Source organism: Agelaius phoeniceus, chromosome 6 (assembly GCF_051311805.1).
Source record: "Agelaius phoeniceus isolate bAgePho1 chromosome 6, bAgePho1.hap1, whole genome shotgun sequence".
Classification (NCBI taxonomy): domain Eukaryota; kingdom Metazoa; phylum Chordata; class Aves; order Passeriformes; family Icteridae; genus Agelaius; species Agelaius phoeniceus.
Window position 1 is genome coordinate 16,754,529 of NC_135270.1, and position 25,298 is coordinate 16,779,826.

The 25,298-nt window shown below is 40.1% G+C and overlaps 1 protein-coding gene across 1 annotated transcript in view; it reads left to right on the forward strand.

The window, feature by feature from the left end:
- The first annotated feature begins 294 nt into the window (after positions 1-294).
- The window catches only part of TRPM5 (transient receptor potential cation channel subfamily M member 5), a 35,673-nt gene continuing 10,669 nt past the window's right edge, over positions 295-25,298 (forward strand). The window contains exons 1-16 of the mRNA XM_054634733.2: positions 295-411; positions 1,359-1,539; positions 2,769-2,935; positions 5,965-6,145; positions 8,520-8,584; positions 10,414-10,605; positions 11,930-12,032; positions 12,919-13,037; positions 13,670-14,020; positions 16,086-16,217; positions 17,390-17,513; positions 18,957-19,102; positions 19,828-19,940; positions 21,280-21,375; positions 23,711-23,969; positions 25,124-25,242. Of these exons, the coding sequence (XP_054490708.2) occupies positions 295-411; positions 1,359-1,539; positions 2,769-2,935; positions 5,965-6,145; positions 8,520-8,584; positions 10,414-10,605; positions 11,930-12,032; positions 12,919-13,037; positions 13,670-14,020; positions 16,086-16,217; positions 17,390-17,513; positions 18,957-19,102; positions 19,828-19,940; positions 21,280-21,375; positions 23,711-23,969; positions 25,124-25,242 (2,465 nt within the window). The remainder of the gene's footprint in view (positions 412-1,358; positions 1,540-2,768; positions 2,936-5,964; positions 6,146-8,519; positions 8,585-10,413; positions 10,606-11,929; positions 12,033-12,918; positions 13,038-13,669; positions 14,021-16,085; positions 16,218-17,389; positions 17,514-18,956; positions 19,103-19,827; positions 19,941-21,279; positions 21,376-23,710; positions 23,970-25,123; positions 25,243-25,298) is intronic.

Genomic DNA, 25,298 nt, shown 5'->3' on the forward strand with positions numbered 1-25,298 from the left:
TGACAGTTCAGGAAGCCTTATTTCTTCGTGCCTTTTTAGATCTTAGGTTACACAGTGTTGGTGTGGAATCTGCCTTCTGCATGCAGCATCCAACATTTGGTACAAAGACCTCCAATTTTAGCTATCATTACAGGCATGATAGTAAAAAAAGTAAAACATTTGGCTAAAAACTCATCTAGATATATTTTAATGAATTTTGTGGCCTCTCCAGTTGACATGGCTTTTCATTTGCTGACTTTCTGTCATCCCAGTGAACATCTTGGTCCACTGGTGCTCCATCACCCTACAAATTCGATGGAGGAAATGGAAACCAAGCTCTGCAGCAGTGACAAAGAGGAAGCCTTCAAAAGAGAATTACCTTACTGTACAGGAGAAATAGACTTCACAGCTTCTGGGAAGAACCATGGAAAGGTATGGGCACTGAGGAGTTTTAACTCTCTTACAGTACTGCTGCTCTTAGCAGTAAACTCACAATCTCCAACAGTGAGGGTCAGGGTGCCACAGAGTGGGGCACCACGTTATGCCCCAAGTGAGGACCATGCCTTCCTGAACATGAGTGTGGTCTAAAACATAGCCTTGTAATATTCTGAAATCAATCACTTGATTTACATGATACAAGTACAGGTGATCACTTTTCCCTTTAAAATAAAAATCAGTTACGTGCCCTGCTTCCTTCATTTTGTATCCTTTCCTCAGTTTAAGCCACCAAAAATCAATCACTATTTTTACATTTCAGACATACTTTTGAGCTGTTTCAAGGTTTTCCTTGAAGTTCTCTCTCTGTTCTGCTGACATGCAGAGAGGGATGTATATGGACTAACCCACCTCCTCACTAGTCCCATGCACAAGTTAGTACTAGAGCAGAAGGAATTCCTAGGAATTCCTGAAATCTGCCCCAAGGTTTTGTTTCACCATAAAATCTTAAGCAGAAAACCAAAATATATACAGAACTGGAAGAAGCAGTAGATTAATGTAATGTGTCCTCAAAAAACAGGTATGAAATCAGGCAAATATTTCAGCTTTTGCAGAAACAAAAAACACCTACAAAATTTGTTGGCTTTCCTAGGCTGCCATGAAACTGAAGGCAATTCAAGAGAAAGCTGTAAGGGAGAGTGTGATTTGTCAGTCTGCAATACAGAACTAACCCATAGAACTCACCCAATGAGTAAGGTGGCAATTATACAGAAGTCTGCTAAGTTAATTCAAGTATTCAGTTCTCTGTCAAATCTTGCTCAAATAATTTTTTCTTAAATATCCCAGTTGATGATAATTTCCCTTTGCGTTTACCATGAACAGACTCTTTACTGTGTCTTTCCATACTGTTGTTATTCATTGGGTTTTTCTTGTGTTTGTTGAAGTTTATGAAGGTCCAGAGTACCATTCACCCTGGAATCATATTTGAAGTTATGCTCAACAAGTGGAAGCTACCAGCTCCCAATTTGGTTATCTCTTTAGTAGGGGGAGAAGAAGATTTTCAGATGAAGCCTTGGCTACGGGACACCTTAAAGAAAGGATTTATAAAGGCAGCTGAAAGCACAGGTGAATGCTTTAGACTTTAAAGAAGAAATTTTTATTCCTGATGGATTCTCATACCTAGCCCCCAGTGATCTGGTAATGACAATGGGCCTGCTCACATGATTATTTTTGAAAATTTAAGACTTGGCTGAATGCAACCTACACGTAAATACCTTTGAAAATGAAAATTATTGTATTATAGTAGCAAAAATAAGTTCTTTCAAAGCAAATCACTCTAGGTAACCATTTCTGGAGTGTGAAATTTCTGATATTATTCCCTCAGAGGTGACACTAGAAATATAGCTTCAAAATGGGACAAAATAAATTGCCCCTCTTTTGTGCCATAACAAAATAATTCTGAGGAGAGCAGAGCAATTTGACTTCAACAAGAGTGAATTGAGGTCAAAAATAAGAAATTTTGCATTCTCGCCTGAAAAATACAGTGAAAATATCTGTGAGCATTTCACAGCAAGCTCTTGGTTTAGCTTCACTGCTCCAGACAAGATTGTACCAGTTTTGCTTTTTGTAATGAGACAGCCCAGTACCAGAGCTCTTTTTGGTACTTTTGTGCCACACAGATACTCTCTATCTCCATCCTTCTGTACCAGGCAGCATCAAGATCCCCAGTTTCTTCATGTTACAGATTTGAAAAAGGTCCGCTTGCTTTTTATCTAGGGTTCTCCAAATTCCTTGTCACTGTAACAACACTGCTGTAAATTCTATTATCCTGAAAAATTCACACTCCACACATCCACAAGAACAGGAGAAAGAACTCCAAATTAGGCAGGTTACACCTGAGCTCTTCTGCTAAGAGGTGACTGCACAGAACTTTTTAGGCCTCAGTTCAAGTCAACAACGTCCCTGATTCTGCCCCTTTCCTCTTCCTTGTAAACCCCTCAGACCTGCCTGGTACAGGGATGTTTCTGCTCATAGGTAGACAGTGAGTAACTCCAGAGTGGACACAGCATTCTTGATGAACATATTAACATCAAAGTAAAGATGGCCATGTTGCATCACATGATACACGAAGAATGTTTGCTTGAGCTCACAATTTCTTCTTGTTTTCCTTGTTAAAGTCTTATGTACTTTGCATGTATTTTAATTCTAAAAGCTCTAGTCCACCAAGACCTGCCTTCATTTTATCTATTTTTAAAAAAACCCCTTAAATACAGTACTGTAAGTAATGCTACTTGACACACAAACACATTGCAATACAAAGAAATTCCCTGACTGCTTTTTCAAAACAATTTCAGGTGCCTGGATCTTCACCAGTGCTCTGCGTGTAGGAGTGACAAGGCACTTGGTGCAAGCAGTGCGAGATCTTGCCCTGGCCAGCACCTCATCCACCCTGAGCGTGATTGCCATAGGAATAACTTCACTCAGGGAAATCCAGCACAGAGAAATCCTGGAAAACACAAAGGTACTGCTCTCCTATGCTGTTGTTTGGGTGGAAGCCGCACCCTTACAGAATTTGTAACTCCTTGGCAGAACAACTTTGATATAACTTTAAATAAACAAACAGAAGGGGGGGTTGATCTGTGTTTTGGGAGGAAGCAGAAACAGAGCTCAAGGATTGCTGGATGATTCTGTGCCCCCTGTGCCCAGCGGGTGGCAGCATTAGGCATCAGCAGAGCGAGCAGCACAGGGTTGAACGTCAAGAAAATATCCCAGAATAAGGGACTTTGCATGGATTTCTCCTTTGTCCATTTACTGCAGAAGCACTTAGTCCTATCTATTACATAAACACTGCAAAAAACACGTTTTATATTATGAGACACCAGACATAAATATTCCAGGACAAATTTTTCTTTAAGTAGCCAATGAATTGGTATTTACTACACAAAAAGTTGCTCAATACAGCAGGTCAAAAATACCAGCCATGCTGGATTTCACCTAGTTATAGGGAATCCTCAAACTGGGTCAAAGGAATCAAAGTTCTTGGGAAGAAAACAAAAACACCAACAAATAAAAAACCTCACCCAACAAAACTTTTGCTGAAAGTGTTGCTGCTGAATGGACACAGAAGTGGAGAGGAAAAAAAGAAATAGCATTCCCTTCCTGTCACTGGATATACAGGCTGTCCTAAGTGGAATATTATAACAATAAAATAGGTGTTTAATGACAGCGAATGACAGTTTCTCTGTACTATTTCATACCCTGCAGAAGCTAAGAAACAAATGACAGAGATAGCCCTTTAAATTCATGCTTAGTTTTTCTCTCACACAGGCCTGAAAGTACCAGCTAGAGGCTGAGAGACTGCCAGACCATATCAGCAACTTATTGTCATTGGTCTTTTTTACTTTTTTTTTTTTTTTTTTTGCCAATGACAGCTACCTGTGTGCTCTACCAGGTGGGACCCTTTAGCTGGAAGACTTTAACCTATTTGTGTGGCAACGGGGCCAAAAGGGCCTGAAAGGAAAGAATTTGGATCATCCTGTTTGTGAATTTTGTTCCGGAAAGTTTGCAAATGCAAACTATTTCACCTTCCTTCTAGGCTAAGTGATCAAAATGCATCTGGATCTTTCCCTATCAGCAGCTACAAAACAAGTGCACTCTCTTTTTATTTTCTCCCCTTCAACTAAAGCCCAAATTTTTTGTCAAGGGATATTTTGCAAAGAGCATTCCTGACCCTCTGACTTCTGGCACAGCTTACACCCAAAGATATTTTGGTTTTTAGTCAGTAACTTAAAGACAAAGGAACTACAGACAGGGATGTTGATCTAAACCCAACTCTCTTTATATTTGGCACTAACACAGGCAGCTTGTTGTATAAAATAGGGCTAACAACCCCCACTAGCAAGGAGAAAAACAAGCCCTGAAATCAGTGGATTGCTCCTGTTGTAGAAAAGCAGATGGGATTTAGTTTCTTTATGTAGGAAAACCTAATTCTCTATTTACATAACTAATTTTTATATAGTTTTTAAAGCTCTTGTGTTCAACTCTAATTGGTTTGTCGTTTTTTGCTACTTAATTTATTGGTTAGTAAATGGCATTTTACGTGTTTACCAAATTTCTCTGTTCTTGGATAGTTTACATAATTTTTTACAGATGCTCATGGTGCAGATTTCTTGTTTTTGTAGGTGTGAACGGCTCTGTTACTAGAATAGTTTGTTTTGTTAGCTGACTTTTTATTCCTTTGATTCTTTCTTACGGGAACTTATAGGCTTAGTTGGTAATTCAACAGAACAAGGCCTAATTTTATAAAACCTTTCTTTTATAATATCTTTACCTATATACAACACCCTCCCATCTCCTCTGTGCTAATGGTATGCTTTAAACATCATTGAAAGATCACTTCCATATTTTCAGGGAATAGAGAGTAAAATCCCCAAAGGCCTTTTTCAATTGGTTGTTGTGTCTCAGGGTCCTAATCAAAGGCCAGATCTTTGGTGAGGAGGATTAATGTTACATGGCAGCAGAATAGAGGCACACCCTCTGTCAAAGCAAAATCTGAAGGAAATAAATTATGGCAAGAAGCTTTCCCCAAGGAAGGAGAGACAGAGAGAAGAAAGTGAAAGAAACATGCAAGTTTACTGCTTTTCAGTGTGAGGAAAATGCAATACACAGTGACAACTGCCAAGATTTTAAACAGTTAATTAACAGTAGATTAACAGTGTTAATCTACCTGCTTGCAAGAGGACAATGATTAGGAAAATGAAAAAGACTAATCAGACATTCACAGCCTGGAATGCTGTATCAAAGTGGATGGGCAACAGATAGAAAGATTTATTAAGGAAGCAAGGGGACTTTGAAAAAGTGTACGTATAGAAGCCCATGTGTAGTGCAATATTTAGAACAAAAGACTGTAGCATGGGGTCTGTTTTACCTAGAAGAGGAGTTTGTGTAAAAAAAAAATCAATAAATAATTAAAAGGTATAACACCACTCACCCAAAATAAAAGAAGATTCCCCTTTCTAAAATCTATTTGCCACTCTCTCTTTTAGAATGCAATTTCCAAACTGAGAATAACCATCAGATTTCATAAAGGCTGTCAATTAAGTAAAGCTGTGTATAAATTGACAGGGACATAGCACATGCTAACTCATTCACTGGCCTAAACATGGACAAAACACTACTGAAATGAATAGTTTGCCCCTCTTTACCCCAGCTGAGGCTTCACATCATACACAATTATCAGGTCTCATGGCCCCTTTCCATTTGTCCAACAAACCATTCCAAAACCTGCATTCCAGAGATGATGTCTGATATCACTATATTTTGCACAGGCCAAGAGGGAAACTTCAGGGACTCCAGCTATCAGTCCTGCCAAACCTGGCTGCTTCCAGAAGGAACAGGTTTTCCATCTTCACCCTTTTTTAAAGGTCTATCAAAGTGTCTCCCAGGTGATGAGCTGTGTCAGGGTGCAGACAGCACAGAAATGGAGAGGAAGGATGTTAAAACACGGGCTGGGCTTTGCAGAGAGCACTGACATCTCCCCTCTCCCTCTAGAGTGAAAGCCTTGTACGCTACCAGTCAGATGAGAGCACCCAAGGCCCACTGTATTCCTTGGACCACAACCACTCCCACTTCATTTTGGTGGACCACACGGCGCCAGAGGAGCCAGACGGAACCACCAAGCTCCGCCTGGCCTTGGAGAAGCACATCTCGGAGCAGCGCACGGGATACGGGGGTGAGCAGCCTCTGGGGAGCCATCCAACCTGGGCCATGCTGGCACCATGGTCCTAGCCCTAGCCACCCCCAAAGGGGGCTCCAGCTCTCAAATGGGCCTGCAGAGGCAAGACCAAGTCAAGACATTTGTCATCATGTGAGAGGCGCAGTGACGGTAACTTCTGAAGTCGAGAAAGCTGCTCTTTGAAGCAAAAATCTGGGCTTTTATTGCATCTCCTTAAATGTAGCTCAAAGCTGGTCTTCAAAAGCACAGCTCAAATTGCCTTAAAAGACAACATATGGAAAATAAATCCAGCTTCAAGTGCCTTTACCGGTGGTTCCAAGAGATTGATAGTCACTGTTGAATACTTTCATCCCCTCTCACACACAGGGTCTTGAATTGCTCCCACAATGGAAGAAAAGATTTGTTCCAAAGCCCTCTGAAATATTTTAAGCCATATTTGTTTAGGGATAACATCTTATCCTGGGTAAACACCATAGCATCTAATGCCCATCTGAATCTGTGATCTTTTTTGTAATAAGAACTGAGTATTGGGCAGGTCTCCTACTATTTGTGGGAAAAAACTCAGTAGTCGAGAGATTTTTACCTTTGCTTTGTGTCATACATGCAGTGCTAGCAGAGCTGAAACAGGAGAGAAAGCTCACTTGTTCCCAACTGGGTGCATCAATGGAATCTCCCCTTACACAGCCCATGGGGTGGTAGCACAGAGGTACCTGAGGGCACAAAAACACCTGAAGAATCCTTGCCTGGTGACTCAGAGGGGAACAACCACAGGCAGGCTGTAAGGGTAGCCTGAGGTTGCAGTGCAGAGAGTTACAAAGCAGCCTCTTTCTGCTCACCAGCCAAATCTGATTGAACAAATCTCAGGGGAGCATAATTCTGACAAACAATACTGATTCATATGACAAATACTTTGCTGGAACATACTGAATTCAGTGTTATCTTCTATTAACAAAACCAATGTCATTCCTTTAAGCTCATTTATAAACAAGCTGAGCAAAGCTATGTACAACATTTTAATAAGGTCATGTGGAATTTCCCATGTGGTTAAAAAAAAAAAAAAACAAAACAAAAAAAAACTAGAAGTCTTTAAGAATAATTTATATATATTTTTTTTTTTTACTGAATATATTTTACAATTGAGGACTTTCCAGATTCACAGTGTAAAGTCAGAATCCACCTGACTCTCCTCTGACTAAATTTTGACTAAATAACTAAATCTATGGCAAATGAAGAATATTTGTAGCCTTAACCATACTTGAGGAGCCTGTAGTCCCAGAGGTCACTCTTCAAAGAGCATCACGTTAGAGAGGTGTGATAATGCCATGCCGTTCAGTAAAACAAATTAAGTTTCTTGCCAACCATATCCTGGCTACAGCTCAGTCCAACCTTATCTCTGTAGTCATCTCAAAAGAGATAGAAAAAATACCAAGTAGAGATCTGTACTGAGTTTTGGGAGATCTACAAAGGGAAACATCAAAAAATTGTTTGAACCAAATGCCTTTTATCTTCCATCTGAAAGAGACATTAGTCTCTTGATATTACTGTTTTGATTGAGCTCCTTCAGGCTAATCTATAGTCACCTTTGCATTGCAGAATTCAGCATTTACATTAAAAACCATCCAAAACTCTGTGGGCCCCTGTGGGAGGATGGCTTAGGACAGGGACCCTGACCTCCTTTCTTTCCCCAGTACCATGACATGTTAAATATTTCATCAGCATTTCTTTTAAAAGTATCAGACTGTGTTATTATTAATCACCACACCAGGCTGTGCTGAATGAAACTTTAAGCTGTTTAAGCAGAGTAATAAATACATGGTTCCTATCAACTTTTATCTGACTCATCCTGCCCAGTCTACACAGTCAGCCTCTTCATATTCTTAAATCCTCCTTTCAGAAGGCTTTTGTCCTGGATTCCAGTCCCCCTGCCAGCACACACTGGGCACATGCTGGACAAGGACAAGCTGAGAGCTTTTCACCTCTAACTGTGTCTTCTGGTAGATGCCTCTCTGGAAACCCACCAGCCTATAGTGCTGCTCCATTGCTCCCCAGCCTGACAACCCTGCAGTAAATCAGTAAAAAAGCCAGCAGTGGCATGACACACAGAGTGCCAATATCCACATTTTGCAGCTGAGGTCAGAACAGCCTGACTGCTTGCCTGGGATCACACAAAATTTCCAAGGCAAAGGTGCCTTTGTGCTGAATCCTAGGCCCTCAAGTCAGTGTTATTCTCTTCCCTTGCCACATCCTTCTGCAGGTTCACGTAGAGACCAAAACAGCACATAAGAGGAGAAATATTTTCAAGGGGTCAGCCAAACAGCAGTAATCTTGTGAAAGCTGTTACTTTTTAAAAATTAAACCTTCTGTTTCACAGGAACAGGTAGCATCGAGATCCCTGTGCTTTGCTTGCTGGTAAATGGAGGACCAGGCACACTTGAGGTAAGAAGCTGTTTTCAGCTTTAGAAAAATAAATTAACTGGTGCCAAGTAATTAATGGAAAATTTGGCTGTATGACAAACACATCTATTGGCACTTTACATGAAGTCAAAATTCACATCTATACACCATTAAGAACTGAATTCTGTTAATATTAAATTTGAGAGTATTTGTTTGGGACAAATATTTATTTTTGAATAGGCACCAGCTGATCATTAAAACTTCCATTGCTAGCTTGTCCAGTGGGATGAAAGAATCCAAACCCAAAACAAACCCACAGAAACCAGCTCCAGATACAGGGAAACAGAAATACTCGGTTATAACTTGAGAACATACACCAAAAAAAAAAAAAAAAAAAAAAAAAAAAAAAAAAGAGAGGAATCTTTTAGTGCTGTTCAGCCACAATGACACAACTGTCTGTTCCAGACCAGGTTTGCTGTACACGCCATTTAAAATGGGAGTGTCCTGGTTCCACTGAGCAAAACTACATGGCAGGATTGAAGACTGGAGTGTTGTCTGATAATAATCCCAAATCTTCTTCAGGAAAGGATCAGTTTTGATTTTTTTTTCCTGTGTGGTTCTACAACTTAAAGAACCTGTTAACAAGGAGATAGTCTTTGATTTTTATTCTACTTTACTTATCTTTTTCATAATACTGTCAGTCTAGAAAACCTTTGAACAGACATAATTTAACTATAATTTAAGGTTTCCAAGTTCTGAGACTGTGACATGCAAGCTGGTAACCCCTTTCCAGAATAATGACTCCTTTCTGGGGATGTTTTCTAGTTTCAGTTTCTTGTATCTTATCATAACTTTTGTCAGCTGGACTAAAACACACACTCATATTAGAAATCTCTCTGCTTAAACAAAGATTACATCACCTCATGAGCTTGCTTCCTTTCTTTCATGAGAAGCTAAATATTGCAGTGTTCCCTGTATCTTTGGTTTAGAAAAATCCCATGTTATGACATCTAAATCCTCTTTTCAAAGTTTTCCAGAACAGTGTGACTGGAAGACAAAAAGTGACTGGCTGGAGTTCCTCTAAACTGATATGTGCTGGGAATGGATGACCGGCCACACTTTTTTAGAAAACCAATTTCTTAAATGGATTTCTTAAAATGGATAATACACACCAGAGACTACAAACAGTTTTAAAAAACCTCAATATCTAAACTAAAGAAAAAAACCTTGCACCACAATTGAATCAATGCAGTCTTGTACAACTCCAGAGGAAGAAACAGACTGGCAGCAAATAGACATTTTTGCAATTATGATGCCATAGCCTCTGCTTTCCTCTCTTAACAACCTGCCTGACTCATTCTAATTGCACAAGTAATAGAATTAGTAGCCTTTAACTCTTGTAGTTGCTATGATTCAGTGGGTTTTTTTTTTCCTGTAGCTCAATGTTGTAATCCCACAGGCAAATTCCTGATTTTCAGAACATATTGCCAGGTTTAGCAGACAGAAAAAAAAAGCTCATAGAAAAAAGCCTGCTGATAATTTCTGTACAGGGTTACTCCCTTGCACTTGACTATGCTGAAACAGAGACTTCAGGGGAAAAAAAAGTCAGGGTCAAAGAAATTTTATGCATTGTTTGTCCAAATCAGGTTGTGTATCTACTCAGCAGATGTGTCATGAAAAGCAGCACAGTCAGAGGCCTATACATGGATGACTTGCTACAGAATTCAAAAAATCCTAATAGCACTCTGGACTGATTCCATAGTGAATCTGACTGAGGTACACATGTACTCCTGGTTTGCTAGAAGTCCTTCTCTTGAAAAACATTTTCTTTCCACTTATGAATTTTAAAAACATCTTATTTTAAACTACAGAGAATTTGCAGCGGGTTGGAAAATTCTGCTCCCTGGCTTATCTTAGCAGGGTCTGGAGGTACAGCTGACATCCTAGGAGCATTCATGAATGACCCACAGCTTATCATGCCAGAAGCTGTTGAAAAGCAATTTAAGGAGAAATTCCCTGCAGAGAGCTTCTCGTGGAAGGACATTCTCCAGTGGACAGTGACGGTGAGTCCAAATGTTTGATAAGCCATCATGTTCACAAAGCCATCCCCTAACACTTGCAGCTTTGGTAGCCCCTTCAGTACAGGTTTGGCAAGAAGCTGCTCAGAAGTTTTGGGAACTCCAGTGCTTTGACACTGGTGTCATAGAATGTCTCTCTAGCATTAAAAATGAAGTCGTCATTTGATCGTGCAAACTGCTTTGTTGCCCCAGGAATTCAGCTGAACACTGAGGGCTCTGTCCTTCCTCAATTACTTCCTCAAGTAACAGCCAGCACCCAGGAACCCAAGAGTCCTTCTGTGGGACACCAAGCATTATTTATATCCACAGCTGTGCAGCTTGTGCAGCTGTGACAGAAGAGAGCTAATTCATGAACTACAGCTGTTAAATGGAAACCTCGCTGTGGATAAGCATGAATAAATTAAGTAGAATGAAGCGTTTTTAGAAATGATCCTATCTATTGTCAGTTACTTGTTCTTTAAGTATCATTGTTCTTAAAACAGAAAGACAAAACAGATTCAGAGATCTTCTTTACTCTTTGTCTTGGGGTGCAGTTGCACAAGCCTTTTAGGAACAAATGCCCACTCTGAGATTGTCCTTGTGTGAAGAGTGAAGAGCACTGGGTGCCTCTGAGATAAACCAAGTCCTCCTGACCTGGCCCACCACTTGTTCTTTGCATTCCCTGCCATAATCCACAGCTTTAAAAGTTCCATATACTAATTCCATTAGGAAGAACTTTACCAGATCACTAACAAAAGGAGATGAAAAGCATCTGGAAGCAATATTGCCAGAGGCTCACAAAGTCTCAGTGCAGCTGCACTGTGAGAAAGAAAACTCAATAAATAGAGAAGCAGAAGGAAAGATAAGAGTACTGTATATATATCAATATTTGAGGACTTCTACTCAGAGAAGAGTTAGAGACTATGCTTTTAAATAAACAACTCAGAGAGCAAAACTTAAATGTCAAAGCAGGATGAGGTAAAATGAAACTAATGTTATGCTGGCTATAACGTGACTTTGAGTCAAATAAGAATGTAAGTTAAGGAAGGACCTTTTAATTAAAGCACTGCTCTGGTTCTCAGAATATTCAAGTTCTATTCCTCCTATCCTGGTAGGTCACTCAGAAAAGGCAGTAAAAATCCCTCCTTGCCGTAGGAGTTATTTGTATATGGGAAACAAGTAATATTTGCCTTCTTCCCAAACCTCAGCTTTACAACTAGAACATAAATTTTTGGGAAACACTGTCTGGGTGATGTCTCCCGGGCATTTGGGCACTATTGTGCATCCAGAGGACAATGTGTAAAATGACTTTTGTTTTGACTCCAAATAGATTCAGAATATCATTTCACACCAGCATCTTCTAACTCTGCACAACTTTGAGCAAGATGGTTCAGAAGAACTAGACACAGTCATTTTGAAAGCCTTAGTAAAAGGTAAGATACAATAAGCAAACATTGTAATGTTTGTCTTACTTGACTTCTATGCCATAAATATATTTCCTCTTTTTCCAGTGCAAATTCAGTTGACTGTTGGATCAGATTTCATTTTTGATGCACTGTTCTTTTGTTTGATTATTGACAAATTAACTGTGGCAGTTACTGTACCTCTTGTGAGCTTCCTTTAAACTAGTGTTTGCTTTTAAATTTCATGCTATTGTATGGTTCTATTTCAGCCACTCCTTTATTTCACTACTTGCTTCTCTTAATAACACAGGCTGTAAAAGAACTGAAATATACTGGAGCAGTCTATTATTCCAATTAAACCATAAAAGAAACCTCAATGAAAACAAAACCAAAACCCACAAGTAGACCAAAACTACCTTTGTTTCAGAAACAATCCATTTCTCCTATAAGAAATCTTCACTATATCTTCTGAAAGAAGACATTACTTGTGCTGCCATCTATTTCAGTTTCTGTTAACTTAATGGTTTGTGTTAGCTTAAATTTAACATGGCAGGAAAAAAAAAAATACATTCTGTTCCTGATGTGCTAATTGACACAAGGCAAAACCAACAGCCAGTCCTGTCCCCTGCTTTCTGCAGGCCAGAGTCCCTCTTAATATCCAACAGCCATTAATGCTTAATGCTGTTAATAGGGTTCATCTAGAAAAAAATAATATTTTTGAATATTAATGTTTCTTAATTTAGGAAAACATTGCTGTGAAGGGTTTCTGGTTAAGCAACCCACAGATGTGTGATAGCTGAAGGAGAGTTTGCATTGCTAATCAAAGTACCAATACTATATTAAACTAAAACATAACTGTAAAGTCGAAACATAACTGTGAAGTACTGACTTTATTTGCCTTTCCAATTTTTTCCAGCCTGTAAAAGTCAGAGTCAGGAGGCTCAGGAATATCTGGATGAACTGAAACTGGCAGTGGCCTGGAATAGGGTCGACATTGCTAAAAGTGAAATATTCAACGGTGACGTGGAGTGGAAGGTACCAGGCTTTTTTGCCTTAGAGGACACCCAGTGTATGTTCCAATGTGTACAGGACACTGGAGCATCCCAAAAGATGGCTTCGGTTTTTACCACTACCTGCACACTCTACTGAGAGATTGGGCAGGGGTATTATACTTCCTGAGGCTGTTTGTCTTTCTGGCCCCCTGTATGATAATGGCTAAAGACAGAGGAATAACTCAGTGGTCATCATCTTTTTCTTGAGCTGTTTGAGAGCAACAGTCTTTTTCCCCTTCTATGCAGGCCTTTAAAGCAAACAAACCGAAGTTTACAAAGCACAAGAAACAGGCAGATATTACTGTTAGAAGGTGGCATGAAGAATGTCACTGTTTTCAGCTGCTGTACAAATACCCAGTGTGGTAGGTACCTCACACCAAGTCCTACAGCACACAATTTATGTTGATGTTGTAACATTAATGCTGGCACAGACATTTTGTCAGAGAAAAATGAAGAGAGTTCCACCTCTTTCTCATTGCACTCACTGTTGACTGGTGGAAGACAAAATGTGCCTGTCCACATGTTAAATCTAACCTCTCTCATCATACATCCATTATTAACCCTCAAAATTTCCTTTTTTGGTTTGTTTTTTTTTTTCCACTTTCATCAATCTAGTCCTGTGACCTGGAGGAAGTGATGATGGATGCTCTAGTCAACAACAAACCAGAATTTGTGAAGTTATTTATTGACAATGGGGCTAACATATATGAATTCCTGACCTACAGTCGTTTGCAGAGACTCTACTGTTCCATTTCTCAGAAATGTCTCCTCTATGAACTTCTCCTGAAGAAGCATGAAGAAAGCAAACTGACCTTGGCAGGGCTTGCTGGTCAGCAGCAAAGTGACCAGAAGGACATCTGCCCCCTCTTCACTCTCAGTGAGGTCTCTAGAGTTCTCAAGGATTTTCTTCATGATGCATGCAAAGGTTTCTATCAAGACCTCAGACACGGAGGCAAGAAGAAATCTGTGAGTCACTGCATCATTGCTCCCCTCCTATTTGGAATGTGTACAATTTTAACTAGGTCTAGTCTTTGGGCTGGGGCAGCGAACAGATTTACTTAAAGATGTTTGGGGAATACAAATAATATTTACATTTACTAAGGAGTAATCAGACATAAAAATCATGGTCTGCTTTTCTCGTACAGAATTCAAGAAGTAGTACTGGAAAGGCAACCTTTTTTAGGAGAAAGAAAAGCAGGCAATGGAGATTTTTAATCCCAGGTCTGAAAATGGTCGTCTTTGTACACTAAACTATTCTCAGATTTATACTCTGTACAAGTAGACTGTACTCAGATATTGATATTCAGTAATATCCAGTATTTGATATTTGCCTTTAGATAATTTTAGTCTTTTTATGGAGTGCCAGAACACAGAGCAGGAAATAGGAACAATTATGTGATGTGGCCTTGGCAAGTGTGCTGGCCAACATATGACAAGGAGAATATGTGATTTGAGTACCAATGTGGAATGCCTATAATCCACAGTGGTGCCACAGATGCATCATCATTTTTGCATTTTGACAGTGTATTTAACATTAAAACTCCTAAGTACAAAAGGGCTTGCAAAAGCATTGAAAATAAGTTTGGGTGCAAGGTTTCAAAACAAAGATGCATAAAGAAATTTCATTAGAGTTCAGTTTCAGACAAACTAAACAAATTAAGCCTTTTGGTATTTGCCAAGTTCTAATTACACCTAAAAAACTGTTAAAACTAGAACCCAATTTTAAAAACAAAAATCTTATTTGAGACATTAAACCACTTTTGCTCTGATAAAGCCTAGCTAAATTAACTACTAGTATGAAAAGTTAGGTTTGAATCTGCTCAGCCTTTCTTTGTTCACAAGGATAACCAACTTGAGACAATACCTCTGAAGTCACCAAGCATACTCCAGACTTACAAACTTGCCAGAAATAAATATTTGCCCCCAGAACCTCACTTAACCTTTCTGGCATTTGGCAGCAAGTGAGCAGTCCAGTGCTGTAGATAAGGCCCAGGTCAGAGATCAGTTCCTGCTGCCTACTCACTTTTTCCCTTTTAAAGCTTCTTCCCATGGCTAAATCCCATTATCATTGGCAACAGAAAAAGCATCACAGTACTGGGAAACCAGCATCTCTGCTGCCAAATTGTGTGTCTTTTTTCAAGTTAGGAACTAGTGGTTACAAAAACAGATGAGGCTTTTAGGATATCTTTGTCTCCTGCAAAGCTTTCAATGCAATTTAATTAATTCAATAGCTCACTACAAACAGAAGAAACACCCCCCCCCCAAAAAAAATCCCCCAAAAGTGCCATTAAAATAAATTTGAACAGAATCCCATAATTTAAATTATTAAAAAAATATATTCTTGCAGAAACCTGTTTAATTAAAAATAAATATACCCTGTCTGCTTCTAACCAACACAATAGATAAAAAGGTAGCTATTTTAAAATATACTTAAAACTCAGAACTTTACCTAAGTGACTACACTTCCTCTAGGTTATTTTTTTATCGAGTGCCAAAGGAATAAGCAGTGTTCTACTTAAACTGCTCTCTGCATGAGGGAAAGGTTTCTCAAAGGAAGGCCTAAAAAGGGGCATTGACGTACTCTATTCTTGTCCTATACAGGCCTTGGCAAGATTTATTTCTGATGAAATAAAATGCCTTTTGTTCCCTTTTCTCTGAAGCCTTGTCCTCTGTGGCAGCTGAGCAGAGTCAGATATAATTGAAGGCAAGCTCAGATTAGTTAAACGCAGGTTTGTCTCGTCTGATATTACACACCAGTGGTGAAATCCCAGCTTCAATAAAGCCAATGAAAACTTTAGCACTGGCTTCAATGGAGTCACCATTTGATCCAGAATGTTCCCACACGTATTGGGTTATACTGGGGACACAAGGATCCTTTAACTCAGTACAGAATGAGCTAATTACCTTTTGGTCCTCCTGAAAAGTCAAAGAAATGTGAAGTAGCCAGTGAGGCTGAGAACATCTTAGATCGTGTCATTTGCATGGAGCGAGACTGCCAACCAGATTTTGAATTCTCCAAACCATATTTCAGGACAAAACGAACACAAAGCGATTACCTGGGCCCTTGGACATGAACCAGAAAAGCGAAAATCCTTGGAGGGATTTGTTTGTATGGGCAGTACTACAAAACCGGCACAAGATGGCAAACTATTTCTGGGCTATGGTAAGCTCCGAGCTGTAGCTGCTTCAGGTGAAGTAATGCCATATTTCAAGTTTACGAGATGTTTTTTTGCTCAGCCTTGCACTCAGATGACAGATCGGTTCGTTTCCAAAACACGAGAGGTGGCATTTATGGGCCCTTTCATCTCTGCGTGGCTCCTGCCCGCGGGGCCAGGGGGAGCAGGAGCAGGTGTAAATCAGCCCTGCTCCCGATGAGCCCCAGCTCCCAGGAGCAGGGTTTGTGCCTCCGACAGTCGGCGATTGTTTGGCTCCGAGCGTGACCCGAGGGAAGTGGGAGCAGTGAAGCAGCTCCAGCTTACGTGCTGGCCGCGTAGGGAGCAGCATGACGCTCTCCAAGGCTGAGCTTCAAGCTGGCATAATCGGCTCCTGTCTCACAAGCCAGCCCTGTCCCCCACATCTGGGAGCCTCCCTGCCCCCATACAGAGAGAGAGAAAGAGAGAGAGCTCTCAGCTCCGTCCCTGACCTTGCAGAGCCAGGCATCTGGCCCGGGGCTGCCAGGCTGTGTGCGTGCGGACACATCGGCACCTTGCGGGGCCCTGCTCCAGGCCAGGGCCGGGCCTCTGCCAGCTGGGCTCCCTCCTTTCTCCTGCATCCCTGTCCCAGCACAGCCCTGCTGGAGCTATCTCGACACGGGGAGATTGTGTTGTGCTCCATTTCTAAAGCATATTGTTCTCCTTTCTGTCCTTGACTGCTATCCCAAGTCAGGTCCCTCTAAGAGCCTGGGCCCAGAAGTCTTCAGCCTTACAAAGCGCAAGAAAGAATCATGGAATAGTTTGGGTTGGAAGTGACCTTAAAGATCATCCAGCTCCAAACCCCAGCAAGGGGAAGGGACACCTCCCACTAGACAGGTTTGCAGGGACACCTCCCAGTAGACAGGTTTGCAGGGACACCTCCCAGTAGACAGGTTTGCCCCATCCAGCCTGGCCTCGAACACTGCCAGGGATGGGGCATCCACAACATGTGGTTTTAATTCTCAAATATCATCAAAACTGTCAATATGATCATCATTTTTGGCTTTCAAGTCTGTTTTGGAGGAAAGATTTTTCTTGAAAGGCATGAACTGTTTGCAGTTCGATGCGTTGCATAGTAGAGTCTTCCCCGTTCAGAAATGCCCTCCAGTGGAGGGTGGCAGCAGTGCCCCTTTTAATTCCACAGGGTCAGGAGGGTGTAGCTTCAGCTCTGGCAGCCTGCAAGATCCTGAAAGAGATGTCCCGCCTGGAGACAGAGACCAAAGCAGCCTGTCTAATGAAAGAGGCCAAGTATGAGCAGCTCGCTGTGGGTAAGTAATGGCACTTTTTGAATGGTATTGAAAATTTATGAAGGAACTGCCGTTGGAAGGCAAGCAAGTGAAAAAAAATACAGTCATAAAAGGTCAACTGTCATGAATAATTTAACAGCCTTGCAGCACAGGCAGTCCCAAACATTCACATACAGAGGAAAGATGAAAAACCCACTCATTTTGGAAAAATCTCTGTTCCAAGACAGGCCCCCTGGGATGCACAGATACTCTCCTGCTGCTTGTTGGTATTTTAATTGTCTGATCCTAGTACAAGGTGTGTTACAGTGATGTGAAAGATAGAATAGCCAAAACACTTCCAGGCTCACAGCAGCCTGCTCTTCCTGCAATATCAAGCTTGCTCTGTAAGGGCCACTAGAGCAACAAGTTTTAAGTTTTGTCATTGCAGCTAAAAATAATTTGAGATTACCTCACCCAGAAGAGGGCCAAGTGCACTGCAAACTGCAGTGAGGCTCAGGCTGGTTTTGCAGCAGAGGAGATGCCCCTCCCTGCAGCAGTCAGATCAGGCATCCGCAATGCTGGAATGCTGAGCCCTCGCCCCTCAGCTTGCTATAGGAACAGATGTCTGCACACAAGCTCCTCTGCTGATCTGACTTCAGTCCAATCCACACCTTCACTGCTCTGAGGAGAGGGCTTTAAAATGTGCCCCACATGGAAACAAACACAGGGGCTCCTCTTCCTTTGAGGCAGTTCATCAAGCAGCCGAAGGCTCATGCGGGCATTGCTGCATTATTTACACAGAGATCACATTTTCCCTTTTTCTCACTGGGCCATTATTATTTACAAAAATTAAAAATGAAATTCTCATATAATCACAGGGCTTGAGTAATTTAGCCATGGAATTATGAGGCCTAATCCAATACACAGAACTTCTGCTTCTCAGCTTTGATAAGTATTATATCAGATCCTCAGTTTTAATTTCTGGCCTGGACTATGCAAAGCAAACTTTCTTTAAGAATGATAAATACCACATCTACTAGAAAAGATGTCTATACATAATTTTAAGTGCACTTGACCTTCTTGCCCAGCCTCACAGTGTAGCAAGGTATAGGCTGGCTTGGGAAAGGTACTGAGATAATCAAGTGAATCAGTAGAATGGAACAGACACGAGAAGTCAGATCTTGTCTAGAGAGAACATCTTGATTTTTTTTTTTTTTGACTCATTAAATTTATCCTGGTTTCTAAGCTCCAGGACCAGTTTCTCTGGAAACAATTATGCCATAACACTCCACCAAGTCTAATATTATTTTATGTCAAGTAGCTCTGCCTCAAAATGAAGGATTTGTTGTCTACAAGACAAAGCTGGGCTGCTTATCTTCTTTAGTCTGTTCAGGAAAGTGAGGGCAGCATGACAACTCATCCTTCAAAGTGTAAGAGGATCACCCAAGAGATACATTTTTTATCTGTGTTTCCTTCATATGGCAGAACTGTTTAGTGAATGCTACCACAACAGTGAGGAGAGAGCATTTGCTCTGTTGGTGAGGAAAAATCAGTACTGGAACAAAACCACGTGCCTTCAGCTAGCCACAGAAGCAGATGCAAAGTCTTTCTTTGCACATGATGGTGTCCAGGTAAGTTTTACATGCCCTCAGGCCCTTAAGCTGGGCACAGGAGAGCAACCCCAATGAATGTATTCCCCTGAGAACCATTTTTCAGTGAAGGGACTCTTCTCTCCCCCTAGCAACAGACAAAAAGGACATCATACCATGTCCTTGCCAAAGCAGCACAATTCCCCTTTCCCCACCCCTCATCCAGCTGGCACACAGACCAGTGTGCTGAGGAGAAGGTTTAGCCCTTAATCCATTGTGTGCTTTTTTGCTTTTTATTCCTTTCTTGCTCACAGAGAAGCATCAGAAAAGCACTATAAATCTGCCTGGGGCATAATGAAGCTGCTCCAAGATGTGAGGTAACTCTTTGTTCAGATTCAAGAGAGAGCTCACTGATAAAAGTTAAATTAAATTACTATTCAGCTTTGCTCTCACAACCTGCCTTCTCTCTGCATACACAAAGCTAAATTAAGAGTGATGCTGCTTTTATCTCCCAGTGCCTGACTTGGGCTTCCTTAGTACTACAGATGTTGCTTAATTCCATTTGGCTTGCTGTTCTTTCCACTGGTCTCAAAATAACTCTTTGCATACTCCACATCTGCAGAAGGACACACAGAGAACCTGTTTGCTCTGAAGTGGTGAGGTTTTCAGAGAATTCACTGTTTTAGGAGCCACTGAACATAGGTGTACTTCATCTGCAAGTATCTTTTTGTGATATTAAAGCCACCTCTTCTCTTCTTGACTTTCAGGCCTTCCTGACAAAAATATGGTGGGGAGACATGTCTACAAGCACACAGATCCTCAAGTTAATCTGTGCATTCTGGTGTCCTTTCCTAATCTACACCAATTTAATATCATTCAGGTACAAACATAACTATTTGGGTGCAAGCAGTAAATAAGTAAGTGATGAAAAATAAGCCATAAAAAATATTCAGACTCAAAATTTCTTCCCAAAGTGATTATAACAGTAGCATCACCTAATTTTTCTATGGGGCTGAGTGATTTGTATGTCCAGTTAGATACTTGAAAGATCAATGCCATGGTTTCACAGAGATCATTCTATTTTGCACAGTTCACAGGAAAGCTTGTTGGAATTCTGTCAGCTCCAGATTCTACACAGCAATGTGTAGAATATCTGCAGCTGTAGCACAATTTGGTTTTAGATTTGGAGATGCTTGGCTCAAACCTCAGTATCTTATCCAAGGAAAACAGCCATCACAAAGCAGTGTTATCAGCCACAAGCCTTGATAACCATAAGTCAAGCTTAAAACCATGGAACTGACATTAAATAATCAGTCTATCAAAATCAATTAAGATTTTCAAATTCAGTGCCTTACAATCTTAGATTTTCTTGAAAAGGGTCCATGCACTATAAACATCAAGAAAACAGAACAAAACACCCTGTACTACAAAAAACAATCAACTAAATAAAATTAAAAAACAGAAAAGAAAAAAAGAGTAGCCAAGCTGCTCAGGTGGTCGTAAAAATTATGGATCTGAAACTTTAGGAAAACCTCAAACATTCAGAGAATCATATAAAAATCATAAGAATTAGCAATATGAAATGACATGTTATTATGAAATACATGTTTCTTAACTCAAACTACATAAAAAGCAAGAGGAAAACTTGTTTGGCAATGCTGATTTAAGATTTGCTTTCTGCCAGTATCACTAAAGATGATCTTCAGGCTGCCACATACACAAAGTCATGTAATGTGATATTTTGTCAAAGTTTTCATGAAAAGGTTTGAATTATTATACATAATCAAAGCAATCCTTTCCAAATTTCCATATTTTTGCTTCCTTTCCTTGGAAATGCAAGAACTGTCACATGTCCCCTACTACTTCTGGCATTTCTCTTCTTAATTGCTACTAAGAGTAACTAGGAATGGAGCATTGAGCAATTCTCTTCTAAGACTGACTGAGGGGTTTACTTCCGCTCAAATCCTAACTATTTTCAGGAAACTGAGCATCCTGCTCCATTTTTGTGAAGCACACCAATTATGACTTCTCTGAATTTTGTGGGTGACTTCAGCCTCCTCAAAAATAAACAGAATTTGTAAAGAGAAAGTTTATGTCCAATAGCTCCCAGCAGAGCAGATCCAAAATAAGTACATGCTAGCAGTTCTGTATCAATGCCAATTCAATACTGAAAAATGCCTAAGCACCATCTTTTAATTAATGAGTTTTTTTCCTTGCAGTGAAGAAAAACAATCAAAGAATGAGCCAGAGCCATTCAGAGAGCTGGACAGTTTGGATTCAGAGAGGACTCTGTTTTTGTCCAAGGAAGAAGATAGGTAAGTTTAAAGCCATCAGCTAATGTAGCTTTTATGACAACAGTCAAAGAACAGGACACTTCTTGTATATTAGTGACCATCATCCTTAGATCATCAGTTAATGCTCTAAGGAGCAGCTGAAGGGCCAAGAAAGTCATTACTCCTCAGGAAGTGCCCTTTGATTATTGCTGTGCCCTTGATTACTGCTGTTGTTGCTCTCTAAAAGGAGTATAGGAAAATAAACAGGGATATAGCACTGCTTTAAGGAGATACCAGTTAAGTTTTTCTGAGCAGGTAATTTCCACAAGAAATTAAGAACAAAGAACAAGGAATTTACTTGGGAATCAAATAGCATTCCCTGACATTCCCATCAGCTCATGATGGCTAATACCCAGTGGATTTTAGAAAGTTATCAGATTACTGAGCTGAGCAGAAAGAAGGTTCTCAGCAAAACCTTGCATCACTGCATATGTTCTTACAAAGGTGTACTTACACCCATCAGTACCAGGGAATTTTACATAGAGTCAGCTTCTCATGCTCTTAATGTATATTTTAGCAGATGAGCCCCAAGGAACCTTATGAGTTGGAGGGAGTATCACACAAATGGGTAACTGAGCATAAAGGTTTTGTCAGTTGCTTGTGGTCAGTCATAGATCTTTGATTCAAAACAGAATCTCCGCTATACCTCTACTACACACCTATCACCAAAACCTGGGAGACACAAGGACTTAAGTCAAAATAAGCAGACTTTTGATGGGCACAAAGTCATCTTAATGGCTAAATAGTGCTAAATAGGCTCTTAGTTTTACCATGATTTAAAGAGAACTCCAGAAATATGTGAACAGTGGTAGAGAGGAAGCATCAGCTGCAGTAGAAAGTCCTGGACCAAGTCAGAGTTATTAGGTTCTATTTTTACCTCTGGAATTTAACTGCTAGTATATTGGAGAAAATCATTAGTTCTTCTCTCTCCCTCCCTAACCTATAAAATAGGTGTAAAAGCATCTGCCTCTTGGGAGCTATTTGTAAGCAATATCATAAAGCACTTCCATATCCTGAGTGCAGCATGGTTTGGTCATTATATTCCATGTTCCAATTGCTATTATCCTAGCAATTTATTTTAACAAAGAGGCTCTCTCCATCCCAGATCTATTTCAGCATCTTACAGTAAAGCTGCAATTATCTGTTTATGATATTAGCCTGTTACCATGGGAATGTATCTCATCATGTCATAAATTGAGAGGTCGTACAGAATCAGGCATATAGAAAACATTGGCCACAAAGAGAACTTCTCCCTTGTAACAAATGTATTTAATAATTAGCAAGATTGTCAGAGGAAATTAAAAACCAGTGAAGAGTCATTGTTTATTTTCTGTGAGGTGAAATTGAAAACATACCCTAGTGTGCACATCCTTTGTTGGAGATCAAACTTCTCAGAGTAAGAATCACAAAATTAAAGGTCCAATAACATTCCTAGCTTACACAGGAGAGCATTTTATGTGGAAACAAATCCTCACACAAAGATCAAATTGCTATCAAACTTGCCTTTTCTGTACAGGATATTTTCCATTGCAAATAGATACCACCTCATGTTCCAAAACACAGCAAAACAGCTGTAAGTGTACAGGTCAAATTTCCCTTCAGTTACCAAAATACTTGCATCATTCCACACCACTCAAAGACTACCTTAGTACATATTTTATGAGGTCAACTCTTTTTGCTAAAAGGCTTCTATATTACTATTTTGCAACTTACTCTAATTTAATCACAAAGGGCAAGATGCCAGTTATGCAAAGCAGCGAGGTATTCCTCAGTGGGTCTATCAGATTCCAGCCAGGATAGTCAAGAAACACAGGTTTAATACGATCCAGCACTTAGAGAGTGGGTCAGAAGTTCAAAGTCACAGCAACAACAAGAACTTCCACAGACAAACACTGCAAGAAATTTTACAGCCAAAATAATTAAGAGCTGACTCACAAAATTCATTGGCCATTTTCTTTTCTTTCCTATTATTTAGGTTTATAAAGGCCAATTACCCTCCCTCCTCTCCTTGTGCATTTGCAGTCCATGCAGAACACAATGAAGTTAACAAATAAAATTAATACAACTAAAATGAAATAATAAACACGCTCATATAATTCTGATATGACTTTTTTTTTTCAAAACCTTCTTTTTGATTTGAAGTATTTCTGCTATGGTAATATGATTGCTCTGACTTATACAGCCTTCCCCCTTGGCCAGTCCCAGCATCTGCCTGTTACTATCTTACAAGAAGCTTTATATAGAATAATGTTGAGCCTATTCCCATGAACTAATTTTAGGAGATTGTCACCAAGCATGTATTCTTTTTGGTTTGCAGAGGAAATGACACACTGGAAAAAGAGAACCCTTCTGCAAACACAGCATGGGCAACATTCATATTTACCCGATGGAGAAAATTCTGGAGTGCCCCTGTAACTGTGTTTATGGGGAATGTTATCATGTACTTTGCTTTTCTCTTTCTATTTACTTATGTCCTTTTACTGGACTTTAAACCACCTCCACCTCAGGGTCCATCTGTTAAAGAAATTGTGCTCTACTTCTGGGTGTTTACCCTTGTCTTGGAAGAGATCCGACAGGTGAGTAACCAGCATCACCTCAGTGCCAACACAGCAAAAGCTCCTGCAATACTTGCAATAGATTTACAATCTGTACAACTGTACAGGCTTGGACATTTCAAGTGTCAGGTGCACAGAACAACACAGAACTTACCTTATCCTGAACATCTCCCTGCTCTCTCCCAGAGCAAGCTCTTCCTCCACCATATAAACCTACATCTCTACCTCTGTTTTTTCATCCTACTGCAGCCTCAGCCAAGTCAAGTGGGCTGCCAGCATTCAGATATTCTCTGCTTTGTAAAGTCCCTCTCTGATTTCCCTCCACAGAACTAGGTCCTCCCACCACAAATGATATAAGTTGGAAGTTATATTCTATACCTAGAAACACAGCAGACAGCTCTACATCCTTTTTGGAGATTCTTCCCCGTTGGGGACTGTTTAAAAAATTACAAGTAAATGAATTCAGTTTGTTTGTGGCTTTTCCTAAAATAATTTTCAACTCAAAATATTAGCAGATCTCTTTTGGGCTTGCTTTTCTTAAAAAACACCTAACCAAACAAAACCACCAACCCCCAAAAGCCCTCCTCCATTAGTCTCCTATTACTGGTTTTGGAAAGTCCTCAGTTTAAAAACTGAAACAATAACACTGGTGCAAGTGTGTTGCAACTGTGAGTTGCACAAAGCTCTTCTCTTTAGATACAAAAAAAAAGCAGTTACAATCACTTACTCTGGAAGAACCAGTAGGTGTTCATTATTTAAGCAAAAGAGACAGGAAAGTTTGTCACAATTTACTTGAAATTATGCAGCAAGACCATTAACAGAGAAGGACATGGAAATATCTGGATCAAAGAACATTTCATTATAAACCTGTAAAACATGAAGGCTGCCAGGCTAAAACCCAATTAAGAAAGCCAGCTCCTTGCCTAGATAATCAAATGTGCCTTCACTGACAATTCCAGCAGAGAAATGCCAAATCTGTTCATAGCAACGCCTAGAAACTGAACTCTGACTGGAAGCTGTGTTGTTTAACTGCTTTTTTTCCCCTTATTACACTCATAATTTGTTTTTGCTCTTTGCAATGAAAGAGAAAAAGGCAACAGGTATTATGTTAAAACCCAGAAGGAAATGGTGAAAGTGGAAAGCTATCAACACCAATGGTTATTTCTCTTTTTCAGAGTTTCTATACAGATGAAGACACAAATTTAATGAAAAAGTTTAAAGTGTATGTGGAGGATAACTGGAATAAATGTGATATGGTGACCATATTCCTCTTCATAATTGGGGTGATCTGCAGGTATATATTTGCCTCAGTAGCAAGGGCTGTGTATATCAACTGACAGCTGAGTCTCA